Below are 23467 nucleotides of genomic sequence, written 5' to 3'. Positions count from 1 at the left end.
ACTCCGTAATAACATTGCTTGAGTCCACTGCAGCAAGCCAGTCAATCTTCAGGCACAATAAATTTCATCTTAAGATATTTGGGAACTTAAGTTATGAATAATTTTGTATGGTAAAGACATTTGGGAAAGATGGCACTGTTTTCTGTGTTAAAACCAATTGCTCAGGCATTGAATTGATCATACCATCTGTATGACACAGTGTAATTTAAAATCTGCTTGTAAACTTCTCTTTAGAAGTTCCTGTAAAAATAGAGACAAAGCATATGAAATATATTGGTGGAGGATGCCATGTCCTGAACTTGTTTACACGCGTAAAACATGTACCTGTCTCTTCCCTTCCCCGAGGTCACATAGTGGAATTATGTGGATTCATAATAGTAGGTTTCAAAGAAGTATGCACATTTAAAAAAAAAAAATCCCTTAGATTTGGGGAAAGCCTCTGTTGCACTTATGCTGGTCATGAAAAATACATGATGTTAAGTAGAAAGTAAACAGCTAAAATTACGAGTCACTAGCAGAAACAACTAACAGTTGATTTGAGAGAAGGTGTTTACATGCACACACAAACTGTCCAGTTCATATACTACTACCTTCTTTCCCTAAAATGACCTTAGAAACAATATCCATATTGATGGACCCATTATTTCACTTACCTTAAAAGTGCCTCTTTTTCTCTCTCTTTAATGGTTATAGTTCTTGATGAAGTACAAGTTCGTTCTTTGGTTTCCTACCAACAACAAAATGAAGCCCTGGTCTACCTTTACCTGGAAATTTGGCAGCAGTCGACGGGAGTTACGCAAGCTACACAGAGTAGCTTGCGTAACTCCCATCGACTGCTGTGCTTCCCTTCTGCACGCTGTCTTCACTGCACTGCGCCAACGGGAACCGTGTTCCCGTCGATGCAGCGCTATGCCACTTGAGGGGGTGGATGTACTGCGTCGACTTCCGGATCGATTGAGAGGGTGTACACTGACCGCTCAGTTGATCCAGAAAGATCGATCTGATGGGGGCAACTTTGCAGCGATCACTATAGACATACATTAAGACCTTGTGGAGAGGGTGTGTGTGTGTGTGGTGGGGGGGTGGAGGGGTTATGTTTGTGGCTGTACGCAAAGGCTTTTAATTCTCTCTCTCTCTCTCTCTCTCTCTCTCTCTCTCTCTCTCTCTCTAGGCTTTTCTGTGGTGCTGCTCATATTAGTAGCAGGGCACCTCAGAAATATTAATTTATTCTTACATCTCTGTGAGGTAGGGAAGTATTATTTCCATTTTACAGATGATGAACCGAGTCTCTGAGATCAAGCAGTTGGCCCAAGATCACACAGCAAGTCTGTGGAAGAGCTGAGAAAGGAACCCAGATCTCATGCATGCCAGAACAGTGCCTTAAATTCAAGACCATTGTTTCTCACATCTCTTTTGGATGCTAGATCTCTTTATTGTTGGCAATTTCTGTGTCCTCCCTGTTCCTTAGGCTTATCACCCTCATGTCATTGGTGACTCCACTCCCCATCCCCCATTGATGCCATTGTCAAATCCCTCTGGATTTTCTTCCAAAATTTATCCATCCATATCCATTTCCACCATGAAAACACATGTCCAGGTTCGGATTGTCTCTGGCCTGCCCATTTATATAGTCTATATACATTGTAATCAATTTGGGGCAGAAACCTTATTTTTGTTTCTCTCTCTAAAGCATTTTAGCACTCTGATGGTATATAGTTAATAACTTTCCCCCTGTGCAAACTCAATGGAAAATCTTGCAGAAAGCTGATATAGTTCAAGACAATAATATTTCTTAAATCTAGTCTTTCCAACCTGTTTCATTTCCAAATTTATTATAAAGACTTTACTGAGTTGCAGCGACCATTTATGCTCAACTGCGTAAGGCCCAAATTTAAATGCTACATTACATTTAATTTTCCAAAGCAATGCACAAGCACATGTATGTGGCTCTGATATTAGAACAAAATATCTCCCAACAAGAAGACCAAAACTTGAACTTATCAAACTGTATATTGAATAGTCAATACCAATCCAACAAGTCACAGGGGAAGTCGTTAGGATGCTGGATATGAAATATCTTCTGTGAGACAAGACAAAACTGAGGTATGTGTACTTGTGTGTCTAATTCTTTGCACCTTCATTCTGACTGCAATGGGAATAAACAGCTCTTGAATACACTGCAGCTGATCACCACATTCTTCATAAAACCAGTCTTCTGGGGTTAAAAAAAATATTGTTCAAGGGAAAAGGGAGGCAAATTTATTGCAAATCCCCACCTCTAAATGGATCGTTTGTCTCAGGTGAAACTGCACAGATAATTGTAGACAACCTTTTTCATGCCCTTAATGTGAATCTAGACATTGGAAATCAATAAAAGCTTGTTAATTATTATTTATTATTCATATTGCATTAGCTACTAGAAGCCTCAGTCATGGGGATGGATAGCTGTTGAGAAATGCTGACTTTTTAATGATGATCATTGTATACTTCCCTGTGTTAATATTGCTTAGCCAAGTTACATAAGTTCTTTAATTTTTTTCCTGAGTGGATCTTTTCAGCCCTAAAATTAGTTTTGTGCTCTTTTATAAACTCTGTCCAATTTGTCTTTGTCTTACTTGCATTGGGTGCTTAGAACCATAAACAGCAATCTAGACAAGGCCTCACCATGTAGGGAAAAGACTGTTTTTTCTCTGCTCTATGACCTGAAGCCTCTGCTTAGTCCAAAATTTCAGTGGCACTTTTTGCTGCCATATTCCTTTGCAAGATCCAGTTTGCTGTCCACCAATATCCATAGGTTTTTCAGTCATTAGGAGTTTCTAAACTTCTCCCTCCTTTGGAGTATCTCACAGGAATTAGAATAAAAGATCAAACTAGTGATTTGTCTAGTTCAGTATACTGTCTCTGACAGTGGCTAGAATCATATTCCCCAATGATGCAAGAAAACCAATAATGGACAACTGTAGAATAACCTCCCCATAGCGTAGGTATCTTTCTAATCCCCACCAGTTAGTGTTTAGTTTGTGTCCTGAAGTATGTGTTTTTATCCTGTCTAAAACATTTTATCCTGCTTAATTTAACTGTGAGTGTTTCTATTATTCATATAAATAACTAACCCATTTCCCTAAATAATTGGCTCTGATGTCTAATGGGAATGAATTCCAAGGGTTAATTGTTCTGTGTAAGAATAATTTCCTTATATAAGTTTTAAGTTTGTTGCTTTCCAATTTCATTAGTTGTCCCCATCTTCTTGTAAATAAAGCACTCCTATTACCTTCTCTGGATCATTAATATTTAATATATCTTTATCATGGACCCTCTTACTCATTTTCTTTGTAAACAGTGCCGTTCTTTTCCTATAAAGACTTTCCAAACCTCTAGTCATTTGTTTTCCTTCTCTGAAGACCTATTTCTGCCATATCTCTTTTGAGATGGGGTGACCGGGCTTGAACATAGCATTCCTGGGGAGGATATATCATTTATTTAATACTTTCAGTATTTTCTGTGTCACCACTTATACATCCTAACTTTTTGTTTGATTTTTGGACTGCTGCAGAATCTTGTGCAGAGGTTTTCATTGAACTGTCCGTATGTCTCTTTCCTTAACGATTAAAGTTAATTTAGAAACCAAAATGCACAAATAGCTTAAAAAAAAAAAAAAAAAAAAATTTCCAACACACATTACCTTGACAATACTGAAATTTATTTGCTGTCATGTTGCCCAATCACTCAGCTCAGCTAGGTTTTTCTGAAGTTCCTCTTAATCCTCTCTTGTCTTGACTAACCTAAATAATAATAATATCCTTTGCAAATTTTGCCACCTCACTGTTTACTACCTTTTCCAGATAATTGATTAATATGCAACTATTTATACAACAGCAAAACATTAGGATATGTGACTTTACCCTGACTTAAAATGTTGTAGATAGAAATGTCTTTGAGTCTAAGGATGCAGTATTGTTGTTGTAGCCATGTCAGTCCCAGGGTATTAGAGGGACAAGGTTCGTGAGGTAATATCTTTTATTGGACTAACATCTGTTAGTGAGAGAGACAAGCTTTAGAATTACACAGATCCTAAATATCTTTTTTAATAAATCCACCATTCCAATAATTAGAATGGAGGAAAATAGTAATTACCTTGGTGTGACACATTTTTTAAAAAATTCCCTTTGCTAATGCACAGCAATATGTTCACTGAGGAGTGCTGTTTTTTCATGTTTTGCATATTGCTGTTCCCCTCATTAGTGATGCTCTTGTACTAGGAGAAGTAAACAAAAATAGTTACACTTAGCTTCTATCCCATTAGAAAAACAAGATGGGGGAAGAAAATCTTCAAGTAGAAAAGACAAAACCAATAAAGAGAAATTATTTCTCTATCTTCTAAGTGGGTATTGCAAACAATCTAATGTAGATAAATTAGGACTATGAACAGATAGTTTAATAAGATCTAGTGGTTCTTGACGTAATTCATGTGTACAAGAATAGTTTAAACTAAAAGTTATTCATATTACAATCAATCTGAGTAGAGACACAGGGTTAAGACCTGAGCATGCAGTACTTATTGTGGTGAGTTTTACCTGATAAGGCTGTGAGCGTTTCTCCAGATAAGGGCTACAGGATTTGACCCGTAGTCAGAATAGAATTCCCCTGGAAATAAGAAACATTATGCCATGTATTATTTTTGACAGTGTTGAGAGAGAGAAGCGATAGGATTTATATAGTTTTTGATAAAGCTATGGAGACACCAGACGTAATTTGAAAACATTGAGTTTTAATTGCTTTTAACAAGCATGCAAGGTTGGTCTCATGGGCCACCAAATGTGTCTTTATAAAATGTAATTATCTTTGAGCTTCCTATTTGTAGTATTCATTGTTTGATTTGTTCCTATAAATATGACCCCACTCCGTTCATCATGAGCTCAGTTAATCAGAATTCCAGCTATGCTTTGGAGTTTTATGGTGGCTTGTTTTGCTTTTTAACTCTTTCTGCTGTAACTCTAAATTTTTGTTTTGAAAAAACACTTCTTCCCCCTCCACCTTCAAAAAAATCAAAACAGTTTTCCATTGTTACTCATGAAGCACAAACTCAGGCACTGTGAAGTGACACTGTGCATGGAATTGAAGGGGTGGGTGGGTGTGGAAAGGAAAGTTCACTACAGCCAACCAGTATAGGTCTACTTTGGCTTATCGTCAACTCCCAAACTCACCACCTTGCTTTTTTCAAAACAGAACTAGAACTGCCACTGTATCATATTTAGTAAAGTTGCTTGGAGTTTCTTGGCATATTTCTTGGAGTTTGGGGCAGCTGTTTTCAGTGTCACTACATGGTGGAATTCTTTCCTGCTGCTTTTGAACTGAAATGTGACCTGCTCTGTATCCGTCAACCTCTCTTTCTCTCAACCCAGAAAAACGTCTGATTGTATCCTGAGGTCATTTACATGACTTGCTTCAATGGCCTTAGTTGGCAGCTTATTCAATATGTTAATTTTACTCTTTTCATGAAGGAATTCTGCTGAGTTTACTCTTAGTTTTTTTTCATTTTTTTTAATGGTGACTTCTTTTTGGGACCCTCTCATCAGGGTGAATAGCTTTCCTGGTTCTCCTTCGTCAAATTCCATTAATAATTTTTAACACATATTTATGACCTGCAAGTCTCTTCAGATGATCAAAATGCCAGCTTCCTGAATTTTGCAGAATTAGGACTCCTGTCTACTGTATAGTGCATCCTCTCTACAGCCAGACTTTTCTCTATGATGAGATGAAATAACACTAAGCATTGTAATAAAAAAGTAAGATAAACCACTAGCTTGCAGAATCTAAATAAAATAGATGTCAGCCACTCTTATTAAAGAAATCTTTTTTCTCTTTCTAGAGGGTGCTTTGCATTTTTGTTGGAGCCCAGGGTATGGTCCTGTTCCTTCCTTTATTCTTCCCCTTAGGCTATAGAATCTGTGAAACTCACTTCATCAGGACTTAAAATTGACCATGGACTTTACTTGCAAATGCAAATCTGTTGTCCAATTTAGCTTCCCTTTCATAAGTTCTTCACATGCAAAGAAACATAAGCAAGAAAATCCTACAAAATAAATAAGCTATTGCTTCTATAGGTGGAGAAGGAAGATATATAATATCTTTTTAATACCTGGAGAGTACTTGGATATTATGGTGTTGGAGGCCATATAAGTACCTAGATGGGTACCTAGATAGGTTTGCCTGCACAATATTTTGCTGATCAAGAGTGAGAATCCTAACAGCCTTGCTAACCACCACCACTGGGTTACTTGTCTGGGCTTGTTGTTTATTTTGCAGTAGGAGCAAAGCATTAAGAAAAAGGATTTTAAAACAATGGTCTCCATATGGGTCTGTTATCTAAAGGCCTACCATTCTGATGATATCCTATGCAAGCCTAAATTCTTCAGACAACCCAAGCGGTGCCTTTGTCTGGTTCCATCAAACAGCTACCGCCTCTCTTGAGAGAGAGTCCCTTTTTAAACCCCTCTATATAGTTTCATTGCTTCTTTGTGTTCCTGGGCCTTTTCCTTTCCTAGCATTGTCTCTAAACATCCCGCAAGAGTTTGTTATCATAAGCCATTCTTTCCTTTCCTGTTTTTTTCCAAACAGCCCCTCCTGTTAAACTAAAGTAATGTGTTCATATAGTAAACATCCCAATAACCAGGTCAACACACAGAATTAATAAATTATTAAAAGACAGCTTCAAATCCATCACATCTTGGCTCTTTTGAAGTTTCCATTAGAGTTCTGTCCATGCTGCTTCTTACTGGCCAATTGGCGTCACTATTGAGCAGTGTAACGTTAATCCTCTTCTGTGGATCTAAACACATAACCTGTGTAGTCTGTGCAGATTATGCTGTCTTAGAAAGTGAGATTCCAGTTCTGTGGGTCAAACCTATAACTCTTGATTAGTAGTGGATAATTTTACAGTTCTGGTGGCTGTACTATCTTATAAAAACCGTATACAGTTATTTTAGAATTCCTGCAGGTGCTTTTGCAAAAGCAATAGCAACCCCTCGGGAGATGTATTCCATTCCTTACAGGCGTATACAAAGCCCAGAACCTACTCAGTGCCATATGCCTTTAGCTGCTGACATTTACTGTGTGCATTTTTAAACAAGAAGGGCTTTGGTTATCTTTATAGTGAGAGAGAATGCACTCACGAAGGGTCCCACGTTAGTTTTTATTTTTGTCTTCAGAGAAGAAGAGAAGTTGGACAGACTATGAAGGCCTCAAATATGTCCCAGGGTTGGTCCTGTTTTTTGAAGCCTTCTGCAAAATAGTAGATGCAGAGCTCTGACTAGCCCTTTCACCACCTCTGAATAGACCATCACATCTCTGGCCACTAACTCCTTACTTGCTATCCCCTTTGGTTGTAGCAACTACACCCTTTGTTCCACCTATTGCTGATGTACGTTGGCTTCTGGAAACCTCTCTACATGGATCAGGAGGGCGGGAACTGGTCTCAGAGTGAACCAGGAACATGGATGGGGTAACAGGAGGACATTGCTCTATTTGGTGGGTCAGATGTGGATTCCGTGGAAGTGTGGAGCTTTAAGATGACTACTGCCCTCTCTTTATATCTGCAGGGTTAGGAAAGAGCTTATCCAACATCCAGTTTTCATTGGTTGTAAATTCAGGCAACAAGAAATCTCCGTTTGTTGATCAAGGATGATTGTATATTTTGTAAATTTTAATACATCTGTAGAGAAATGTGATGCATCGGCAAGGACCCTTGGTTTTACAAAGTTTAGCTGCTCCTGGGTACCTAGAAATATCATGTAAATCAATTTCTGAATGTAAGGTTCTCATGCAGTTTTCGGTTTGTGATTTCCAGCTGATAAAACCATCTGGATTGGCATCCTTGGAAAACAGTGGTGGGATCCTTGAACTTTAGTGAGAGTTCCTGTACTTTTCAAAGTGTTGTCTAACCAAAGTTCTGGTATCCGGTTTGGTATATGATTTGCATTGCTTTACAGAGGGTTTCTTCATGGGTAATTCATGCACTCCAGTCTTCCCTTCCTTTAACATTGGCTTTTGAAAGATTCCATATCCTGCAAAACATCTTCCTCACAAACCCACCAGCTCCCCCCAAGGTACCTACCAAAATCCTGTATAACTCCTAGCATCTCCCCAGGTGTTACTGTATATGAAAGCAGAGAATAATTTAGTTGTTTCTGAATAAGGATTCTTAACAAAGAAAAAAAAGTGAGGGTGGATTGGTGGGAGGGGGAAGTTTCATACTCGCTGCATGAAATAGACAATATTTCCTGAAACAGGAGACACTAACCTCAAAGAATTTAAAATAAAACATTCATTTTATTATTTTTTAAAAAGGGGGAAAAGGGGAGAAAAAATAGTAGAATAGTCAGTCTTTTTATTCTAGGTGCAGATGAAATTGATTAAACCTTAAAAACTCGCCTCAGTCCACCCGGTTTATTAATTGAAGAATTTCCTCTTCCCCAGAATGGGAAGTGCACATTAAAACAGAGCTTTGCCCCTGAGTAGCAATGATACTTGAGAACGGCACATTTTCTGCAATCCTATTTTCTCTTCTGTGCTAGAGGAAATCCTAACATGGTAAAAAGCATATTTAAAAAAATACATTTAAGGAAGTCCGCTTTCATTTCCTTGTAAAGCATGAAATCAAATTATAGCCCATGGCCTACAATTATTTTATTTCTGCATTTCAAATTCCATTTTCTGCTTCCTTTCACTGCCTGTGAACAGTTGTACTGTTTGTGCAAAGTCAGCTAAAAAGATTACCACAAACAGAAAAAAGGACCAGTAGCTTAAAGAAGCAAGGAGTCAGAATCCATATTTATGTTCTGTGCTCACGTGGCATGCAAAATCTCTTCACTAGTTCACCTTAGGACCCAGCCCCTTTTCCTCATTCTCTCTCCCTCCTTCTTCCACTAGTGCAGATTAATGAGATTTTACTATGTTTTGGAGCCAAGTCATCTTCGGCTTTACATTGATAGAGATTGTAGCAAAAGTCTGATTTGGCTCCCTATTAAACTGCTGCTTGCTGAAATAAATAAAATAAACCTCTAATTTTCTTGTTTTTCACATACTTGAAAAAAAATCTCAGATTCTCTGTTAGTAGCTGGAAATACTTTTTGGTTCACCCTTTCACCCATGCTAAAATTGCAAGTCAGGTTAGTGTCTGGAGTTTATAATCCAATTGTTCTAAAAATGTGTACTGTGTATGTAATAAAATAGTAATAAACTCTTGGAATTGAGAGATTAAAAAGAGAAGTCTAATCTAAATGATTTTTCTAGACCTAACCCTACCTGTGTGTTACCCTATTTAAAATTACATAAAACTGAAGTGTAATGGAGAGAATTGACTTCCTTAGGTCATGATCCCACAATTAGTTGTGCTTGGGTGAACAGCTGTGTCTTTACTGAACTCCATTCACTTCACTGGGGACTTTGAAGGTACAGTAGTCTACCAGGATGCAACAAACTGTGAGCAGAACCTTAATCTCTGAGTTGGTTTATATGGAGATCCATAACAGCATATGTGGTCAAGACATGGATGGATTTCTCTCTTATGAGAGATGAGCTGTTCTCTTTATACTGGAATAGAAGTCATAAAGACTGATCCATGTGTTGTATGCACATAACACAATACAGCTACCAGAAACTGGATCTTCACAGCATTCTACAGTAAATATGTGTTTGAGGAATCTAGTTTTACTTCTGCTCTAACACCTTTGCCTAGGAATCCAAAGCAACAGCATACAGGAGTTGTAGGGCCTTCCCACTTTCTTTACAGTACAAAAAAATCACCTATGCACTGCTTTGTTTTAGTAGGGTTGGAATCAAGTCCAGTGTATTATTTTAAAACTTTATTAGTTTAAAAATGTGTTTTGTGTGGGGTGGATTCTGCTGGCTGCCAGGGTTAAGTTACTGTTTAATTTTATTTCTTTTCACGTCTCTTGTGGCAGGCTGCTTAGAACCTTGGATGAGATTTCCTTTTTGTTCATAGTATACATCCAAAGAAATTACAATAAATAACATAAATTAATAGAAACACAGGAAGAGACAGTCAGTTTGATTTTTAAGATAATTGTTCTTTTAAAAAAAATCTAAAAAACATAATGAGGATATTTTGGTGGTGATAATGTCATTTTTAAAGTAGGTCATATATTTGGCTTACTAACCTTGACATTATAAGAGATACACTGGATATCTGCATAGAGTTTCTTCTGTCTGATATGGGCTAGGCACATCTCCTACCAGCTGAGCTAGTGGAAGTTTTATTGTGGCTTAAACCAAGTAATGCTGCTGCCTACAGATCATCAGGATGTCAGTCTGGTAAGACATATAAATACTGCCATGATGGGCAAGGTATAAGAAATAGACAGCTAGGAGTCTTAGCTTGGATAATGTGTGGGATGCACAAATAAATCAAGTTATCAGATAATGGTCTCTGCTGACTTGTGGAGTCTACTCTAATATCTGGCCACTGGTTGACTGGACACACACACACACTGCTGGCTTCAGGGCCTCTCTGGCTGATATCTTTGGATAAGCACTCCTACTACAAGCTCCAAGCAATGGCAATCATAAATTATTAACTGTTTGCCAGCTATTAAGGTTTCCCCAAAGTTCTAAAGTAACTTTTACTTTGTTAAGGATGGCTTGGACTTGGGTTTTTAAAGTGGGGCTCAGATAATTTTTATCCCTAACTAAAGGACCTTTTTTAACAGTCCTCATTTTAAGAACATCTCTAAATAGTCTCCTGTCAATCTGCTGATTATAGATGAATGCTGCTGCCTCCAAGGTTAGCTCCCACTGCTTTACTACTTTTCCTCTCTGTTACTTTGTTGTGATTTCTTTCCCCCATCTCTCCCTGTCATCACAGAGACTTTTTTCACCAGTTGTCTTCATTGGCATTTATTTTTCCTGATTTAGTAAACGTCTGTTGCTTTACTTTGTTATTCCTGTGTGTTCAGTTTCTTATCTTGCAACATAATTCCCATCTTTTGCCATTCCCGTGTACATCTGTAGCTGACAACTAGCTTCTGTTTCGTTTTTCTTATTAGAGGGCTATGTCGCTGAGCAGTGTGACATCACTAGAAGAATACACTCCAGTAGTTGACTTACCATTTTCAGGGCAAGTGGGAAATTACTTCAGAAAGCATTTTTGATATCTTTCTGAATGTGCTTCAAAATTTCTTTAAGAAATTTATGGATGAAACAGTAAATGAAAGCCTGCATACTTTTTCTATAGGGAGTCTCTTGATTTCCTCCTCTTAATTTTGTAATCAGTGTCCCCAGTATAGATGTAATAGTTCAGTGATGCTTCCATATATGTGTGTTGGTCTTCTGCATGTATCTGCCCATTTGCCTGCAGATGTGGTTTTGAAGAACTCTCTCATCTCTTTTAGATCATTACTTTTATCTGTGTAGGAAAATAGTCTCTGGAAAACCAGTTCAGCTACTCTTTATTTCTTTTCCCTGCAGAGCCTGTGGAAGACGTTCTCTCAACAAATCATGCAGGTTTTGGATTAGATATCATCACCTTGTTTTATTCCTGTAATTGTTTTTGATGTCCATACTGCTATGGCAGTGATAATGTTTTCAATACCTGAATTAAAAGCTTTCTTCAAATGAGATTATATACATAATAGTACATTTATATAGGTTCATCCTTACTTGTGCTTTCCCTATTACTAAAGTCCAGAGATATAGTAGAAAATAACATACAAATGTTTCAGTTCTTTTTGTTAACTGAAATTCAACATTGTGGTGAGTTGATTGCTGGGTGCTTTGAAGACCATTTAACCTATAAACATAAGGTTATTAGTTTCTCACATCTCCTTTATTACCTGCAAGATATTTAAAAAAAACAAACCCCCAAACCTTGAAATTCAGTGAGATTGCTTCTTTGCTGTATATGCAGTTCGTAGTTTTGCCATTTTTGCTACAAGTGAGTTTCTGATTTTCATGATGAAAAGTCTGGCTATTATATTCATCTGCTAGGCATCCTACCTGACTTTTCCAGATTACTCTACTCCAGAAGTTCTACATCTCTGATCCATGGACTGCAAGTGGTCAAGTAGCCCTTCTACAGAATGAAACCAAACTGAGAACTAAGCAGAGGAGGACTAGGGAATAGAGAAGAGAGGCGGGTCATTGAGAACATCTGCCCCTTTTGAAGTGGTCCAAAGGGTGGGGAAAATTGGAAAAACTACTGTATCATCATCATCATCATCATTTCATTAGTTCTATTATGATAGTGCCCACTCATCCCGTCAGCCTAAGGAACCACATTATGTTAAGGGCCGTACAAACAGATAAAGACATGGTCAATGCCTGGAGGAGCCTGCAGTCTAAGAAAGTATGTTGGAGAAGTGTTCATCTTCCCCTTTGTTCCATGATTTCAGTGAAGATGTTGATGCTTGCCATTCTATTTAGGTATTCTGCCAAGATGTGTTAACTGTCTGTTGTTCACAGGATACATTCTGTTACACGTTATAACTATTATTATATAACAGTTATTTATTTGTTTATTTATTTTATTAAGTGAGCTTAGTCAGCATGCTAAGCACTGTATAGAGAAGGCAAGGGCCCTGCTCCAAAGAATTTATAGTATAATGAGACTAACAAATCTTTACCCTGTGTGTATAATTATATTTTCATCAGGAATGTATTGGATCAATGTATCATTTCTCTGATGCCCTATATGAGCTGTCTCCTTGGATTATTCACTTATGCCTCATCTCTTTCTTTGTCTTCTCTTTGTCTTTAAGTTGTTCCTGGTAGACAGTTTGCACTTGCTCCCCATATCCTGACATCTGGACTGATCTTGTCAATCATTTCATTATTATTAATGTTTGTTATTTGTATTGTTGTTGTGTCTAAGCATTGCAATCAGGGCTGCTTTGTGTTAGGTGCTGTTCATGTATGTAATGAAAAGACAGTTCCTGTCCCAAAGAGTTATTGTGGCCACTTCTAGGAAGATATCAAGAAGTTAAAGTGCTGTTTATACTTACAGCATTCTCTAAATAAAAAAAAGTGCTGTGCATTTATCTTTGATTAAAATCTTAATATAAAAATATTTGTATACAGGGGTGGGCCTTTGGACTTCTGGTTAGTTGCCTTGTTACCCTTTGTGATGCAAAGGTTGGGCACCAGGGAGGTAATGAATGTCAACATTTAGATTTTTCCCCAGTAGTCAACCTAAATCATTCTTCTTGTACCGTGGTGTTTACACCCTTCATTTGTCATCTGGCCAACCTTTGTATATTTAATTTTCTTACTCCTTCCCATCAAAGTTATGGGTTTATATTTGATACTATTATTTTTATTTAATAATTTCATATTTTGCCTCTGATGCTGCTTTTGGTTTTTTAAATAAACCTCAGCAGAGACCCTAGTGAGGCTTACATTTTAAGGGCTTCATATGTTTAAAAAAAATTGTCTGAGGGTGCTAATAGATGCATAAATATTACAATTAGTTGCATATATAATGTTTGCAGATAATAAAGTGGTTGAAAGAAACTGAAATAAAATGTCATTAAGGTTTCATCTTTATCTTTTGTCAGTGAGCTTAGATATTGAAGCACATATGGTGTCAAATTAGCCACTGTTATCAAAAGCAAGATTCTGATCTCAGTTACCCTAATTTAAATCTGTAGTAACTGAGGTCAAAATTTGGTTTAGAGTGTCTCTAGAGACCCATATTTACCTCCTCATATTAATTAGTTGGAAGAGGGTGAGCTAAAGAATACAATGCAACCATCATTACTTATGTCTTAAATATAATGATAGCTAATAATGTTAACCTTAACTTCTTGGTTGGTTTTAATGGTTCATTCATGTTCATTTGATAAATCATCTTCATTTGAACAGTTATCAGCTAAGTAAAGAGACTATCTGTTCAACAAAGCTTAGTACAAAACATAGTTACATTACAGTTGTAAAAACAAATTTCAGAAACACACACTGTTGCATATGCTTAGAACTAGTGTTTTAATTGTTTAAATATTAGCTAATTTAAAATATTTTTACCCCACTTAAAGGACTGAGACTTGTTCACATTCAGAACTAACTACCTGCACACTTTCTCTTCTTATTAAAATAAACCTAGCCCCCTCTTATTCTTTCAAAGATGTGGTTTAATGCTATTTATACTGTAATTAAAAACGGTTTTACGCTGTAAAACAATTTATGCAATAACAAAAACAGAAAATGCATTTGGAGGGATAACACATATGCTAAGCTTGCCACGCACAGTTTTTGAACTGATGGAGATACTGCTTGAGAAAATGCTGTGCTAGCTATACTGCTATGATAATGATCCTGCTGTAGTTTTAAAGGAGTCTTCATGGAATATTACAAAATGAAAAGCTTTGATAAGTTGAAAATATCCATTTGAAACTCTTAATTTTTGCAGCTGCAATTCCCACCCCCTCACTCACCCATGAAATTCACTCTAAGAATGATTTCCTATCCTAAGTTAATGGAAATTATAAACAAGTCTGTCTGTTTCCATGTGATGGCCCATGGTAAAGATGAAGCAAAAATGTAGTGGGGAGGAGAGGGAAAAGGAACAATTAAATCAATTTCTTATTAACAAAAATTTCAGGAAAATGTTAGAAGCACTGTAAACAGGAAATCAGGGTACTGTATATAATGACCCTGGATTTGCCATGGGTTAGTTTCTTTTAGCATTTTGTTATTCTTGAAAGATGTTTTTGTAGATCACTGCAACTCTTTACTAGTTCAGCTTTAGACCTTTACCTTTTTAAATTGAGCTTTGCTATATTAAGGTCCATTGCTCATGGCTTTCTAGTGCTTTATTTACAACATGCTACTCTGAAACAGCTTCTGAGTATATGAATGGCATGGATGCACATCTTTGTCTGGTTGCTGATCAGTTATGTGTATCAATACTTTAGCAGGAAAGAGATAGAAGGATCTTGAATGTGTGCGGAGTATGGTCTTGCTCTCTCCAGCCATCAGAAGCCTATCTGAAAGCCAGTTTAGTCAATAATGGGAATATTCAGTTAATGATATTTAGAACTTGTGATAAATCCACTAAAAAAAAAATTGGAGGAAAAACGAGGCCAAGAGAAATCAAGGTAAATTTAGACTCAAAGTGAGTGACATCACTCTCAGTGAAGGATTAGGGATGTGGGAAATTTTGCCTGTATTTGTTCAGCTGTTGCAGAGATTTGACGTGCACGTACTGTACATGCTCTAATTCAAAGCCGAGTGACAATATACTGTAGTGTTTAATCAATTCCCTCAACCACAGAAAAGTATATAAATCAAGTGACTTTAAAAACTTGTTTTAATATATTTAGAATTGATTAAAATGACCACTTGGTCATTTGAATGGTAATATTCTTGGAAAAGCACTTTCTTCTATGTCACGTTTCGAACACTGGCAGAAAAAGACGAAGGTCAGCTCTTACTAATTAAAGGGCAGAATGTTTCCTAAATCTCCCCCTCTTGTTCTGAAGTGTCCTGTTAATGCGGATATTCCTGAACACCAATCAAAAACATATTAACCAATCTTACCATTGAGCACTGAAAACTATGGTAACCATAATCTTCGTCAAATCATTTAACTCATTCAGCTTCCCTTCCCCTGCTTTTTTTGCATCTTAACATCCAAACACAAAACTATTATTATCAGCATGTGAAAGAGGGAATGAACAAGATTACTGGCCCAGCAGGGGTTATTTTTTCACCTTAGTAGTAAGGTGGATGCAATTCTTCATCACCTTTTCATTCTCTTATGTTTTTACAATGAATCCTGCACATCCAGCTTTTGGCTGATGCTTTCCAGAATGTTGCTCCACAAACTCCCAAGGAGCTCTTGGAAAGGGAAAATTGACTTATTCAAAGGTTCCCAGTTTATCCTTGTCACAGTTGTAATAGTTTTTGGTCATCGCGGATAGAATTTTTCACTGGTCTTTTTGCTGGTGTTCTTCCTTCACACTTGCATTTAACCTCTTCTATTCATTTTATGGATTAAGACCAAAATTTTCAAACTTTGGTACCTAAAGTTAGGCTTTTAAATTCATATTTAAATATCTAAATAAAAGTGGCTTGATTTTCAGAGGTGCTGAGCACACATACTGCTCCCTTAGCAGCTCGCTGTTTAAATGCCCAGAGCCAGTATTTTTATTTCAAATCTTTAAAGATATCATGAGGGGAAGATGACAGTACTCATTTAAAAGTGCAGAAAAAATATTTGCCAAGTATTTCTGAACTTTCCATTTGTTTGCACACACTTTGGAACTTGAAACCTTTCTTTCCTTAGTGGTTTTGTTCTGTGAAGTTTAAACTTAATTTTACTGATTTGTTTTTACAGTGATTCTTATGGATCCTAGACCAATGTGACTTCATTTTCTTCTTTATATAACAGCACCCTTAAAAATGTCAATATAGCTCTGCAAAGAGAGTTTCAGTTCTCTGTTGGTTCTGTCTGCAAACAAATCATGAAACCATGAAAGATCATTAGCTCTTTCCAAAAGAGGATGCTCAGGAATAATCATGTTAGTAATTATGGAAAGATCTAATGGAGACTCAGTATTATGCTCCTGCAGTAAATATAAAGTATGTTAAGATCCTGAAAATTGGCCCATGTCGTATGTCTCATTTTAATAATCTTGGCAGTGTGTTTACCTTTGCAGCAGCATGAAATGTCTAACCCTATTGCCCTCACTGTGGTGTGACCGAGGGTAAACAGAGCACATGTTCTCTCATTGTAACATACTAATCTGTTTGTTTACAGTGTGTTACTGAATTAGTTGAGATGTATGTCTTATGTTTGTGCTTCAGCAAAGATCAGCTTTATAACAAATATATTGCTCAAGTCCTTAATGTAAGGCTGTCACTGTGGTGCAACCGGTAAACTTTTTAGTCTAACAGACTTGGGTTTCTTTGTGTAGCTGTAATTATAGTCTTCTGCACCTTGAAATTCCTTGAGTTTTCAAATGGCATTGAACACAAACACGCTTTGGATTTTCGCTTTGGCTTCATGTTTTCTTGTGAGAGTGTATTATTGATACATTAGGGACAGTGTTTACAGAAACACTTTGGAAAGAGGGTCTCTAATTTTTTTATACAGGTACGATACTGACATTGACTTCTCCTTCAGGTGCCCAGATTATTGATTTGATGATGCTCGTAATAGATGTGACAAAAGGAATGCAGACTCAGTCAGCAGAGTGCTTGGTGATTGGACAAATAGCCTGCCAAAAGATGGTGGTAGTTCTGAACAAAATAGACCTTCTTCCAGAGGGGAAGAGACAGGCTGCCATTGAGAAGATGACCAAGAAAATGCAGAAGACCCTGGAAAATACAAAGTAAGTTATCAAATATGTTCTTCTAATGTAACAAAGCTTATGGTACATTGACCTATGCCTCAGAGATGCTACCACACACACCTTGGGTAGATCAGACACAGGCATAAAGAAATCTCATGTATGGATGTGTAGAAAGGGGTAAAGGTGTGTTTGTTTTTGTTTTTTTCCAAGAAATTCAAACCCAGTTTTAAATTTTGCATCTGACCCCTGAGCAAGATTTTTAAAAGTATATTTTAGTTGCTGTGATTTTTGGTGCCTAGTTTGAGACAACACCATAGGGTGCATGCTCAGGTGCCTAGCACTGACCACAGCTAGTTGACATATTTTAAAATAGAGCTGTCTCTGTCTACACTGGATGCTAAATGGTGTTTTAAAATGTGCTATTTAACATGTGTTAGCTGACACACCTCAGTTTCTCTGTGTAGACAAGGACTTTGACAGTTCTGTGCTATTCTTTTGGGTTAATTTGCTGCACTGCCCCTGGTGTGTGCTCCAGCTACTCATTGTGATCATTAAAGATCTCATGGTGGCTGCTTTTGTTCCTAAGGCCATGTCAACAATATATGGACTACAGCAGCATAGCTAAGGTGCTGTAGCTCTGTTGGCCTAATCTGATAGTATAGATGCAGACCAAATGACGAAAGGGATTTTTCTGCTGCTATAGGAACCTCCCTGAGCGATGGTAGCTACGTTGATGGAAGCGTTCATCTGTTGACCTCTCTGCATCTACAGTGGGGTAAGGTCAACATAGCTACGTTGCTCAGAGGTGTGGATTTTTCACAGCCCTGCCCACCTTAAGTTATCTTGACCTGAGTTTTTATTGTAGAGTGGGCTTCAGTGTAATACTTTTTCGCCTTCGTCTGTTACATGGGGCATGGCTCACTTGCTGGTGAATTCTATGTACCTTAAAGTCTTTAAACCATGATTTGAGGACTTTAATAACTCAGCCATAGGTTAGAGGTTTATTACAGGAGTGGGTGGGTGAGGTTCTGTGGCCTGCATTGTGCAGGAGGTCAGACTAGATGATCATATTGGTCCCTTCTGACCTTAGCATCTATGAACCAGATTGAACCAAAATTAAGGTAGTTAATTGATTTAAAGACTCTCTTTGAATTCAGCTCAGATAAAACAACAGACGCAAAGTCTTCTGGTGAAAAAAAGCCTGGTTGTTGGCTTATAGGATTGTGACACTTTCTGCAGTCTGGGAATCTCAGTCAGCTGCAGAGAGAGGGAGGAGAAGTTAGGGTCTTTTCTGAATTGAAGGTGGGAAGTGTGATTGGTCTTAATGGGAAAAGAACAGCGTGATGGGTGGCTTAAGTGAGAATATGGAAGATGTGTTTGAGATTGGGATTATCCATGTGGGTACAATAAAAATAAATTTGAATTAAGTACTCTGTGTTGGCTGCTATGAGATCCTTGAATACAGGTGTAGCCCCTCAACTCCCCTGCAAAGTACTATCTCCTTTTTATAGATAGGGAAATTGAAGCACAGATGGGTGGAGTGTTTTGTCCAAGCTCATGCTGTGGAAAGAATTCTGGCTCATAATTACCTAACTGCTAAATCACATTTGTTACCAATGGCAGGAGTAAGAGTAGAAGTGATTGGGCATTTAAAGATGTGGGTTTTATCAATGCTACTGGAGCCAGCAGAACATGGTTGTGTAAGTCACCTCATGTTTAACTTATTTTTGATGGCAGGATAATGTCCCTGTTCTGAACATTTGGAAAATTTTGCTTTTTATCAGCTTCTCTGTTCTTTAGTCTGCTTCCTTTTGATCAGTACAGCAGAGAGAGGTCACTAGAGTGAAGTTTCCTCTTGTGTACATAGTACAGAGACAAAATTCTGCAACATGTGGCTTTCCTTCATGGTTGTTGATAGAGGGCAAAAAAATATAAAGCGACTTGATTTTCCCTGTCCTAGAAATTGACAAACTGTCCATTTTTATTATTTTTTGTGGGTCTAGATACCCATAACTTAGTCTGAGGTTGCTTAAACTTTTTTAAATCAAACCTCATATATATTTGGTCACACCAGATATATAGAAGGTTTTCATAGCTGTGCCTTTTTGTTAATAAAATTAATTGAAAAGATAAAATGACCACACTTAGATAGCTGTTGCATAAGAATTCAGATTTGTTAATCCCAGCCAAAGTGGCCATCAGACTGAAAAAATGAACAACTTAAACATAAATGTTTAATTTTATCTGATAGTTTTCCTACAATTTTATTTACTAGATTTTATTTTTATTTTTTATTAATCTTTTTTAGAAAGGTTGACCTACTACACGTCTCTTATCTTGAAACAGAAATGAAAATAATATTTCAATTTTTACATATTTCTTATCTGAGAAACAATTCTGTTTGGTACAAATAAGTTAAATAAGTTGAGACAATAATGTTTTATAATAGTTTATCTTTGCAAACTAATCAAATGTTAGCAAAATGACAAGATAAAGATTAAATTTATTTTGACTGAATGGGGATCATTACTCCTGCATGACACTCTGGTCATAGTTTAAGTCTGAGAACATATTGCAAATAAAAAGGAAAAATTACCTTTCTAATGACATATTGTATGAGGGTCAACACCTAGTTGTCTGTCCATTTTGATTATGGTCAAACTTACATTCAGAAAGCTAAAGTTATAAATATATTGGAAAGAAACTAGAGTGTATTTTCATGAGTACTTCTCTGCACTAAACCCACATATATCCTCTTAACCCAATCCTTTCTCAGGAGCTGGGAAACGCAAATAGGCCTTGCAAGCATACCCTGAATGTTGACTGGACTTTGTTAAACTAAGGGGGAAATGAGTTCCAGAGCTGAAACCTCTTAACTGCAAAGGCTGTGTCTCTATCCCCTTGCTGTTTTAAGAAAAGGTCCTCTCAGATCTTGTGCCTCAGCTGATCTCAACTGTTCTGGTTCTCCTTAGAGAGAGGTGGTCTTTTATAATGTTTTAGTTGAAGCCACTGTAACTACAGATCCCAGGGAGGCTCATGTATCAGACACGTCTGTCATCTTCCCTATCCACCCACAAAAAGATTCAGCTTTCGGACATCAGATCTGTCGTTTGTGAATTTTTAAAAGCATTGCTGACCTGGCCTTGTCCTAAAGTGCCAGCCCCACTATGCATCAGACATACCTTATTTCCTGACAACTTCTTTCCCATCATCAACTCTGTGCTATCAAACATAGGCAATTTAAGATGGTTTTGCATTTCTAAATGGCTCTTATTTATGGAACACAGCTAAGACCATTTGGCAGCCTGCTGTTTACCTCACATACTCACCTATAGTTCCTGGGGGAAACCTCAGTTATTAAATTATTGGTTCTGTCTATGAGTAGAGCCCTGTATCAACAACCAAATGTAAAGTGTGGTTGCTAGTATGGTTGCAACTGTAAAGGGGACAGTGCTATAGACCCTGACATCATTTTACAGCTGCTGCCACATGACTTCAGTGCAATGGAGAAACAGAATAGGAACGGTAAGAATGACGGTGTCATCCTTCTGCAGATTTGGTGATTGCAGAATTTGACCTCGTCAACAGTTGACCTTTCTGCAGATTGGCACCTAAAATCAATCAAAGCAAAAAATTTTCACACCAGAAAAACAAAATTCCTGTTATTTTTTTATCTGGGTTCCTTGCTTACACTAGCCTTCCTCTTTGTTAGAGGAAGATTAAGATGCCACTTACAGTAAGTTATTTGTGGTAGAATAAAGTAGTTCTAGAAGGGCTCCCTTATACTTGAACGTATTTCTAAAAGTAGCATGTGACACCTGTAGATTATGTTACATGGGGTTCTTGTGGACGGAATGAGGCACCTCGTTCAACATTAATTTGTTTATTGCCCAGAAGTGTTTGGATAAAAATAAATGAATTTCCAAAAGCTTTATTATTAATGGCTGGAATTCTCAGAGCACATTTTTGTCTGTTTGTCCCTTAGAATTATGGCGCACAAATGAGAAAATTGCTTGTATCCTGTCTTAGTGTTTGATAACTTCTGCAAAGGGTGCACATTTAGAGGTCACTGATCAAGAGAGAATGATCAATCTTCCCCCCCAGGTGTTGCCTTTTGAGATAAAAATCTAAAAGTTTAAGTTGGGAGAAGAAGAGAGCAAAAGGGACGCCATTCACTCCAATTTTGTGACCTGTTTCTGTTGTACAGTAACTGAGTACTTATGAGAACTGAGCACTTCCTGTATTTGAAGGTTTTTTTCCTGCTATTCTGCTTTTATCATCTGACTGACCATTGTGACTGTATGGGGGTTGTTTTGGCTTTTTTTATTTAAAGACTCTAGCCTATTTAGGGTACTGGTCTTTACAAAGATAGGTTTTTCATTTTGCTTCCTTTCAGAAGTTTAAAAAAAAATTCATTGTCAAAATGAGTTATTAGATGATATAAACCAATAGTTTGCATCTCACAAAAAAGTAATGTTACAGATTCTGTCAGCTGTTAAACAGACCTCTCTATACATTACAGGACTGAAGAATAAAATTGGTTGCAAAAGGAAGTCTTCAACTCTAGGATTGAATTGGGTCTAGTAGTGGTCTCTTAAGCTTTGCTCACTTGAGTTGGCAAAACAAGGATCCTATTAAATAGTTATCACCTCTTCTTTCTAGTATGCTTTGATCAACAGTGAAATAATTAACACCATTGACATTTACATTATAATCATTAGGCTTCAGAGTTCACATCCCCTAACAGGAGTGGAGACAAATCTCAACAGGGTCTCTGTAGACTCAAACAGACATCATTGAACTGTTTTTACATCTGGCCACATTTTCAAGGTTGTTGCAATTGTGACAGCTAGGGAATTTTTTTTTTTTAATCAAAGTTTAGAATCTGGAGCACACGATGGGAAGCCACTAGGAAAAAAGGTCCAGCTTACTGAGCCATCACAAGCTGGCCCAGTTTGGCCCCTCCTTAAACTATAGCCTTCTGAGGCAAACTGTGTAATCTTATTATTTATTGCCTAGGGAAATCAGAACAGAAACTACAACAAAGCAAAATTAACAGTCTTAAAGGTTCAGTAGTAAACTCAAAGGCACAAATAGTACATTCTCAGAAGTCAATAATTCATTATTGCAGAACTAGATAAATCAATATCCAAGGCAATTTCCTCATCTGCATTGTCAGATGAGGCTTTTGTTACCATTTTCTACTTGCATGTGCAGGGGACTTGTGGTCTTATGGTGGGACACTCTTTTTTTTTTTTTTCTTTTAGGTTCCATGGGTGTCCTATTGTTGCTGTTGCAGCTAAGCCTGGTGGACCAGATGCCCCAGAGACTGTGAATCCACTAGGTGTTTCTGAACTAATTGAGGTACATGCAATGAAAAAGGATAATGCTGTAAAATATGGCCCAGTTTCTTAAGTTCTTTGGTGTTTCTGTAATATTTAATTCTAATTAACTTATGTGGTATTAATGTGAAGAGTTCTAAGCACTTCTCTAGGAATCCATTCTATTTGAACAGACAAGTCAAGACTGCATGACCCCAAAGTTGAATTGTTGTATCAGATTTTTTCAGCAGCAGAGTGCCCATGAGTGAAGAACTGCAGTAAAGAACTAAACTCACTGTGGCTATTTGGGTTCAAATAGTGGGTAGCGAGAGACAATGAGTTTTGTGTTAAATCCTTGTTGCTAGGATGCACATCTATGTTTCAAAACAACTGTATAATTTTGCACAACTTTCAGTTTCTGCTCAAGGGAATCCCAGTACTGTAAGAGCAGGCAAGCTTTTTGCAAATGCTGCTATTGTTCCTCAATATTTCATCCCTGCTATTTTAGTTCTGGGCTTATCCTCATTCTTCTACCAGAGCATCTCAGTCTTGACCTGCTATTCCCGTCTTTATGAACAGACACTGAACTGTCTAATTCAAACTGACAAATTCAAAGAGTGTTTTGTAATTCTCACAACTGTGGACTAGGATCGAGATGTGAACCAAGTCCCTGAACCACTATTGGCCACACTACTGCAGCCCACAATAATTAAGGTTTTTTGACCTTGCTATCATATTTTAACAAACATTTTGTTAATAAAATGCACTGAAATCCTAGGCATGGCAAGCTTGTCCTGAGCTTAATGATGATTGTGCTTTCGATAAAGAGAGAGCTACAAA

At 37.3% G+C, this 23467-nt stretch overlaps 1 protein-coding gene across 1 annotated transcript in view; it reads left to right on the top strand.

Annotated features, from left to right (window-relative positions):
- The window catches only part of EEFSEC (eukaryotic elongation factor, selenocysteine-tRNA specific), a 157870-nt gene that overhangs the window by 27152 nt on the left and 107251 nt on the right, over nucleotides 1–23467 (top strand). The window contains exons 2-3 of the mRNA XM_067544267.1: nucleotides 17138–17345; nucleotides 22574–22670. Coding sequence (XP_067400368.1) covers nucleotides 17138–17345; nucleotides 22574–22670 — 305 coding nt within the window. The remainder of the gene's footprint in view (nucleotides 1–17137; nucleotides 17346–22573; nucleotides 22671–23467) is intronic.

This window comes from Emydura macquarii, unplaced genomic scaffold (genome assembly GCF_026122565.2).
Source record: "Emydura macquarii macquarii isolate MOO-44397 ecotype Brisbane River unplaced genomic scaffold, CSIRO-AGI_Emac_v2 contig_968, whole genome shotgun sequence".
NCBI classification, from domain to species: Eukaryota; Metazoa; Chordata; order Testudines; family Chelidae; genus Emydura; species Emydura macquarii.
The sequence above is the reverse complement of the archived record's forward strand: the minus strand, read 5'-3'. Positions and strand labels throughout refer to the sequence as shown.